This window comes from Carcharodon carcharias, chromosome 17 (genome assembly GCF_017639515.1).
Source record: "Carcharodon carcharias isolate sCarCar2 chromosome 17, sCarCar2.pri, whole genome shotgun sequence".
Classification (NCBI taxonomy): domain Eukaryota; kingdom Metazoa; phylum Chordata; class Chondrichthyes; order Lamniformes; family Lamnidae; genus Carcharodon; species Carcharodon carcharias.
In genome coordinates this window covers 74,387,435-74,395,878 of record NC_054483.1, presented here as the reverse complement: position 1 = coordinate 74,395,878, position 8,444 = coordinate 74,387,435, and the positions used below count along the sequence as shown (strand labels likewise).

The 8,444-nt window shown below is 39.3% G+C and overlaps 1 protein-coding gene across 2 annotated transcripts in view; it reads right to left on the bottom strand.

The window, feature by feature from the left end:
• Positions 1-3,380: 3,380 nt before the first annotated feature.
• Positions 3,381-8,444, bottom strand: part of LOC121289725 (U6 snRNA-associated Sm-like protein LSm1) — a 32,663-nt gene continuing 27,599 nt past the window's right edge. For both annotated transcript variants that reach the window (XM_041209376.1, XM_041209377.1), the window contains exons 3-4: positions 4,901-5,016; positions 3,381-4,003 (exon numbers count right to left, since the gene is read on the bottom strand). In XM_041209376.1, coding sequence (XP_041065310.1) covers positions 3,833-4,003; positions 4,901-5,016 — 287 coding nt within the window. In that variant the 3' untranslated portion in view covers positions 3,381-3,832. The remainder of the gene's footprint in view (positions 4,004-4,900; positions 5,017-8,444) is intronic.

Below are 8,444 nucleotides of genomic sequence, written 5' to 3'. Positions count from 1 at the left end.
TTAAAAAACGGACATGAAACTTCATCCCGCCAGTGGATGAAGTTTCATGAATAATCTGGAGCCCGCTGGGGCTCCTGGCTTGCCTGCCAGCCTTAAGGTTGGACGGGCAGGGTCTTTAACAAGATTAGTTAGCCGGTCAATGGCCTTAATTGGCCATTGACAGGTCGGTGGGTGGACAGCTAATTTCGCTATCCACCTGCCTTCCTGAAGACTTAAATGGCCAGGATAACATCTGGGGTTCCTCCTGATGTCATCCCACTCATTTTCCCCTCGGCGAGCAGGCCCCCCCCACCCCAAAATCGCCGAGGGGAAAATCCTTCAGACTGTTTGGCTTCTTCTGGCTAAGTGTAATATTGCACCACCTCTTTTGAAATTCAAATTAATCTAGTTTATCTAAAAGTTCAAAATTTACATCTCACATTCTAAATCTTTAGCCATATTTATCTATTTAACATTTCAAACCTAGCTTCTCTTCTGACACATCAAAGCCTTCAGACCAGCTGTCTTTAATTAAGTCCCCCCGCAACACACACACACACTATTCCCACCCTATAATAAATTCCAATAACATTATGAAAACTATTATATTTTCCTGACAGACACAAAGAGGCTGCAAAGAGGTATAGACAGGTTAAATGAAAGGGCAACAAGGTGGCAGGTGGAGTATATTGTGGGGAAGTGTCAGGTTATTCACTTTGGTAGTAAAAATAGAAAAGAAACTTATTTTAAAAGGTGTGGAACTTGTAAATGTTGATATTCACAGGAGCTTGTCTGTCCTTCTACAAGGAACATAGAAAGTTAGCATGGAGGTACAGCAACCAATTAGGATTGTAAATGGCAAGCTGGCCTTTATTGCAAAGGGATTGGAGTGCAAGAATCAGGAAGTCGTGCAACAATTGTACAGGGGATTGGTGAGATCACACCTGGAATACTGTGCGCGGTTTTGGTCTCCATATTTAAGGAATGACATACTTGAATTGGAGGTGGTAGAGCAAAGGTTAATACTGTGCTCCAGTTTTTCTAACTTTAATTTTAATGAAAGCTTTCACAGCATTCACTTTAAAATCTAGGCAAGAACTTTTATCTTCCTCTGTTCATAGACAGTTTCTGCCAGGTAGGCAGGGTTAAAATCACTTCTTCGCTTTCTTAAATTCTGCCTGTATCCTTCATGTATTAAATTAAGCATTTTTCTGCTTAATTACATTATGAGTTGGATGGCCCATTCCATTTTTGTAACCCATTCAATTTAAATATCAGGTTAAGACTATCAATAACGTCGCAACTTTGAAATTTGGAATTAGACTTAATAAAGTGGTAGTCCCAGAGTTTTGGGACTCCATTTACCAGACTTGTTGCTGATGCACATTTCTCTGCTATTTGCAGAACATTGTGATTTTCTCACTTGTCGCAATCATCCAGGTGTAGCCTCTTTTCATTGGCCCCATAGTGCCACTGTAACTCAGTCTAGCTCAAATTATTTTATTCCCACTCTTCTTTTTATTGGCAATGCTCTGCTTCCTGTCTTTATTACTCAAGCTCTAATCAGCTTGATGGATTCTTCTGTCGCTTCGACAGATGAGTGTTCAGCAAGGAGACCAAATGTTCACTGCTTAGATTGGTGTCGTCTTATGAATGATGTTAAACCAAACAGTGATTTGCAGATCCAATTCCAAGCACTACATATGAAGTCACTTATGGAGGGGTGCGTGAAGGCACTGACTTTATCTGTCCTGTAGGGTCCCAACTTTGTTCTCCTCAGATGTCGAGATTGCTTGATGACAGAGACTTCTCCATTTGGATTTGTCCAGGGTTGTTTGTTCCATGCAGTGGAGTACAACTTACTGACTCCGAGTTGCCTTTCAGAATGTCTTTGTATCTAAGTTTGGGATGTCCTATGGTGCGGGTTCCCATGCTCAGCTGGCTGTGGAATACTACCTTCAGTATATGGCAATCTTTCATGCGAACCACATGGCCGACCCAGTGGAGCTGAGATCTGATAAGCATGCTCTCAAAACCAGGTACATGGCACTTTGCAAGATCTTCAGTGTTAGGGATTTTGTCCTGCCACCTGAAGTTGCAGTCAGATCATAAGCAGTGAAGGTGGAATGCATCTGCTATACGTGATATTGGTAGGTTATCCATTTCTCACAGCCATAGAGAATTGATGTCAGAACCACTGCCTGGTAGGCTTTGACCTTTGTTTTGAGACAAACTCCATGCTCTCTCCAAAGGCTGTGGGTGAGCCTGCTGAATGCTAAGCTTGCTTTTGATAAGTGGTGGGTGATTTCATCACCCAACTTGGTGTTGTTGGAAAGGATGCCTGTGTTGAGGGGTGTATAGTTGAATGTGGCTAGGGGGTCTCGTGGCCAGGGGAAGGTTGACAGACGGTCTCTGTCTTTTTCAGACTTATAAGGCTGAAGCATTCTGAAGCTTGGGCAAAGCAGTCAACGAGGAGTTGGATGTCCTCCAGAGTGTGTGCTAAGGAAGCACAGTTGTCGACAAACTTAGTAGCTGTTCTGTGATCTTTGTGCAAGCTTTGAGTCTTTGTAGATTGAAGAGGCTGCTGTCTGTCTTAAAATAAATGTGTACTGCTATGTCGAGATCTTTGAGCTCTATCGGCTTACACTGCTATATCTACCTTTATGTAACCCAAGTATAAAATCATACCTTGAGATCTGAACTGGATAGTCCTATCTTTTACACATTTGTTTCTATAATCTTTCCAAAGACAAGACCAAACAATTTCATCTGAAGTAACTTCAACACTGGTACCTTATTTTAAGATATGTCTGGTGCTACTTCCAGAGCAATACACGTTATTTATGGAGCAATATATATTGCATGTCAACTGAAGGCATTCCTTCACCATTAGGTCACTATAAAAACTTTGTGAAGTAAATGTAAATGCTCAACTAAGATTTAACTAAGTAATATTGGATCTGTTTAAGCAAATTAATGTAGTGATTATTGTTTGCATCTAATGCTGTAACTGAAAAATAGGAAAGATAATAAACTGCCCATCTTTACAAAACTACATCGAAAAAAGCTGACCATCTAGAGTGTTACCCGTGGAGTAATACAACTTTTGTATGTAAAGGAATATCTTAATACTATTTATCTGTTAGCAAGTAGCCAGAAACAGTGTTAAACTAGGTCATAGATGAGTGTATATCAGTAAATGTTATAGTGAGATTACTATATATTAATTCATCAATAAATAATTGTATTTAGTCACTTTTCACAACCTTTAAGATGTCGCAAATACTTCACAATCAATGATTTACTTTTGAAGTGTTTTCACTATTAATTTGCATTCAAAGGCGGCAGCTAATCTGTGCACAAAGTCCCACAATTAGCAAAGGTATGAATTGAAACTATAATTTATGAAAAAATGATATTTTTATTTTTGGTAAATACATGGAAAGTTAATCTATGTAAGAAAAACCTACCTACAAATAATACATTGATTGGTATGGCGCATCCTTTCGTTGATGGGAAAACCCATCATGTGTGACTAAAGCTTCATTGTGGTGATGGTCTTTATTGTTAAATTTTCAGGCCAATAGGGTGGATTCCGAGAACCTGTAAATTAACTCAACGCATTCTTTCTAATGCATTGTTGCTTTGACTTGAAAAAAAAAGCACAGCTCGTCTGTAATCACCATTGTAAAATAGTTTTAAAAACTATTTTTTTACATATGCGGTTCAATCATCTTATAGATACAATCTCTCCCATTTCATCAGGGAAACTTAGTCACTTAAAGTCCAGTTACTTAGAAAAAAAGGTGTTGCGCCAAAGTCTGGTATCGTACTCTTAAAAGTGACCTTTTTTTCAGTATTCATCAAGGGTATCTGTCCGGGGGATAGATAATCCTCGTTCTTTCAAAGCTTCACTTTTTGCCTTTTCTGCTTCTTGTTTTTCATGCTGCTGAACTCGTTGAGCTTCCAGAATCTCCTCAATAGACACTTTCTGTAAGGGAGTATCAGTCTCCCTTTCCAGATCCTGTAAAGGTAACATAAGCCATTTAAGGGGTACAAATACAGTACGGGTTTAAACATAGTGAGACAATTACTTTAGACAGTAAACCAGAGGAAAAGTGTGGCAGATCTCAATCTCATAATGACAACAACAACAAGTTATGTTTATATAGTGTCTTTAACATAATGAAACATCCCAAGCGCTTCACAGGAGGATTAGAAAACAAAATATGACACTAAGCCACATAAGGAGATATTAGTGAAGATGACCAAAAACGTGATCAAAGAGGTAGGTTTTAAGCAGTGTCCAAAAGGAGAAAAATGAGGTAGAGAAGTGGAGAGGTGTAGGGAAGTATTCCAAAGTTTGGGGCCTAAGCAACTGGAGGCACAACTGCTAGTGATAGAGTATTTAACATTGGCGATGCACGTGAGGCCACAATTACAGGAGAGTAGAAATCTTGGAGGATTGTGCAGATGGAGGAGATTACAGAGATAGGGGCATTAGAGGGATTTGAAGACAAGGATGAGGAATTAATATCAAGACACTGCTTGACCAGGAGCCAATGTAGGTCAGTTAGCACAGGGGTGATAGGGAACAGGACTCGCTGTGAGCTAATATAAGGGCAGTAAAGTTTTGGATAACCTCAAGTTTACAGAAGATAACATGTGAGAGACCAGCCAGGAGTGTGTTTGAACTGTTGAGTCCAGAGGTAGTGAAAGCATGAATAGGGGTATCAGCAGAAGATGAGCTTCTGGGGAAGTTAGGCAATTTTACAGAGTTGGAAATAGGTGGCCTAATTAACAACTAATTAAATTGTTCAATGCTGAATCTGCATCTAAAGTTATTTTTCAATTTTCTGGTAATGCAGTTATTGATACTTGTTCAAAAAGAATGAAATAGGAAATCAGGGATTAAACTTACTATTTCCCCCAGAAGCACCACGTTTTCTCCTCGGACAACAAAAATTCCTCTGGGAATGTCACCGTATTTCCTTCCTACATGGATTCGTTCCACTGTCCGATGAAGAACTAAATTAGCTGCAACACAGTAAGGTAAGCATAATTGCTTTAGGTTTAACAAAGACTCTTTTCTTAAGAGATTATAAATCAATGAAGAAGATTATTACATGCTTTCAACAAAATCAAAACTTTTTTTTAAGTTACAATTGCATGCACTGGAGCTGGACTATTCCAGTCTCAACCCAATCTAACTCTCTCAAAATGATATATTGAAAAATCATACAGTGAAATGCACAATAAGAATCTCAGGCATAAGAGACTACAGCATAACATTACTAACATAGATCTGTTAGGATGAAAATGTCAATAGGATTAGCCTCATTAATTTAACTCACAGGGCTATTTGATATATCGCACAGCAATTTGTACTGGGATGTTTGAACTTTTATAACATACATATATAATATTAATTATTTACTTTTCCTTCAGCTTTTATAATCAAAATTGTATGAAATAAAAACGTATTTAACTCCTGAAAAGTTACCCGTTGAAACAGGTAGGTAAACAATTACGAAAACTGTTGCAATGTTTTTACTAGGTCCAAAGTTCCAGAAATCCACCAACCGTACCTTAATCAGTAGTTTTTTTAACAAAAGGAGAAGTACTATTTAGTGAATGTAACTTCCTCACAACTGCATGTATTAATAGTCTGTAACTGAATTACACAGTGTCATTTAAATACTCTCTGTTTAAAGTAAATTTACATTTGTAATTTGAGAAGATCAGCTGAACAAGTGGACAAAATAAGCTAATTTGTGGCAAGTTCCAATTCAAGAGCAGCTCTCAAGTTTACCCAAGGTAAAACCCAGGGTCAATTCCAAATTATATGATTCTCAGATTAACTACAGTAGTTAGTGTTACAAGGTCCACATGTCTGCAACTTAGGGTCTAACACCACATATTGTCTTCAAGAAGGCTGTAGCCTCGGCACGTGTGAAATTTTGACATATTTCCTGAAAGATCAGCAGAAATCACAGCTCTGTATTAAACTTTTCATACAAAAATCAACACAATAAGCTCGATAATGATTGGGTTCTTCAAATTCCAATTACTCATTTGTTTCAGCCACTTCTCTGTTTCAACTACTTTGACAATCAATTCTGAATGGAAAGCATTAAACATCATGGGCTGGACTTTTGTGGAATCAGGGAGGCTCTGTGGACCTTTAAATATCATGGCCTGGACCAATTCCTGGTGCATCCAAATTTCATCAAGCCGGGATAAGGGTGCGGGCTGGTGCAAGCCCACGTCCTGCATTCTTGACCCAGCAGCTCCATTGCAGGGATAGGCATCTCCTAGCCCACTGCAATTTTCCTGGAGTTGCACCAGCTTTTCAAGGAGTCGTGGTTTACAGCCACTTAGAAGTGTTGTAAACCATAGTCTGGATGAGAGGAACTTTTGAAAGGTAAGTTGAAAAGGTCTTGCCCTCAGCTGATCTTCTCAAGTCTTGCCCATACCCATCATGCCAACCTATAGCCCTCCACCCAGTCCCCATGACCTCTCTTATCCTCCATGTCCATTCACCCAGTGTACACGTTGTACAGCGCCAACCAACAAACACTATAGTAATAATGCCGTATGTGAAAAAGCTTTTAAAAAATTCATTCATAATTTCTTATAAAAAAGGACTACTTTGTAGTAAAAGCAATTTTAGTAAAAGCAGAACTTTAAAGTATCAATAGCAGAAACTGCAAGTACTTGACACCTCTTTATCGTGTCTAAGTACACATTAAGCAATTGAGAAATAGATTTAAGACAAAATGCGATCAATCAAGAAATGTTTTCCCTTGAACCAGCTGTTTCAACAGACTAATTTAAAGAAGGGCCATAGGGGTTAAGTGGAAGGACACAGGTTGGCATGGAGGGTATGAAAGGCTATAGGGGGTTGGGTGGAGGGGCATAGGCTGGCATGGAGGGGGCATGAGGAGTGTGTGTGGGGTTGTGAGGGGCAACGGCTAGAGGACTGTTTTCTGTTTTATTGCTTTTATTACAAATGGGACCAAGTCCCAGAGCACTGAGGTGGGCCTTTTAAGCAGCCTGCCTCCAAACCTGGCAGCCGCTGTGGCTACCTCTGAACTCTTTCTGGAGGTGATAGGCTCAAGTGCAGCATGCTCTGGAATGAAAATGCCACCCTTCGCAGGGACTTTATCGTGAGGCAGGCCAGGAAATTTCACAACTCCTGCTATCCATCTCTAGGATGAAAATACAGCCCCAAGCCAATAACCCTGAGCAACTGCAGATCACTTATTTCTATTGCTGACTGTATAATTCACTCTGATTTTTTGACATAATTGCAGAACAACCTGCTACTTCCTGAACAAATTGATTTTAAAGCAAGTCAACTGATACCATTCTCAATTTCAAAATCTAGAAATAAAGTGATTCTCAAATCTTGCAGAGTATGTTACAAACCGATGAGCTATTGCACAAATTCTTCAAATGATGAAGGCAAAGATTCAAGCCAGGACACTTGTCCTCTCTTCATAACACCTACACAGAGAATCCTCAGGGAAGTCTTCTTGGCTCCATTTTATTTTTCAATTTCAATGTGGGGCATGTCATCAAAATGTTCCTTTTACTGACAGCAATACTCACCTATAGAATGGTGAACTCCTCTGTTGAAAAACATGAAGTGACTTGAGCTACTCTAAGCAGATAGAGACAGAATTGGGCAGTGGGTGAAGAAATTGTGGGTTTATACCCAGGATCGAAAAGAACAGGGTAGAAAAGCTGAGAAAGTTGACCCAAAATGTTTCTCACCCATCTGAATTGTACAAGAACAGTAAGCTCTCCTCAGCTGCTTGGTAATCACATTTGATGAACTGTTAAGGAGCCAAGAAATGAAGATGGTTTGAGTGAGACTATTGAAAAAAGCTCAGCCTTATTTTCCAGTTCTGAACTTCAGTGCTCTACAGGCCTATTTGGGTGAAATGCCACATTTGGGCACTCTCCAGGGACAATTAATCTTGCTTTCAACATGGTTTAAAACTCAATCATCCAAATGCATAGTAAAACCAGCAGTAAAGCTTTGCATATTAATTATCCTACTTCCTGGAACTCTTCCCCTTATACTTAGAAGCTCAATAGTTGACCTTGTGTTTGACATTTGTTGGAGCACATGTCAGGTCATTACAAATTCCTGGCTTGGCAAATGAAAATCCAAATCTCTTGGTGCTCCCTGTGACCACTGTGTCAATTTCTTATTCTAGCTGTTGCTTTTTTCCCCAATTGTGTTAAGCTGCATTCTGCTCCTGAGCCACCTAAAAAATTTAAATTGACATTCTGGTTAATCACACCTCTTTGACTTTGAAAGGGGTGCTGATATTTGTATTAAATCTGTATTGCTCCTGCATTCAATGTCTGAATGTGGGGGTACAATTCTACACTACTCTATTCTTGTGATGGGTGTTTTCATAATTTCAATGCTAAAATCTTCTCTTGGCTCT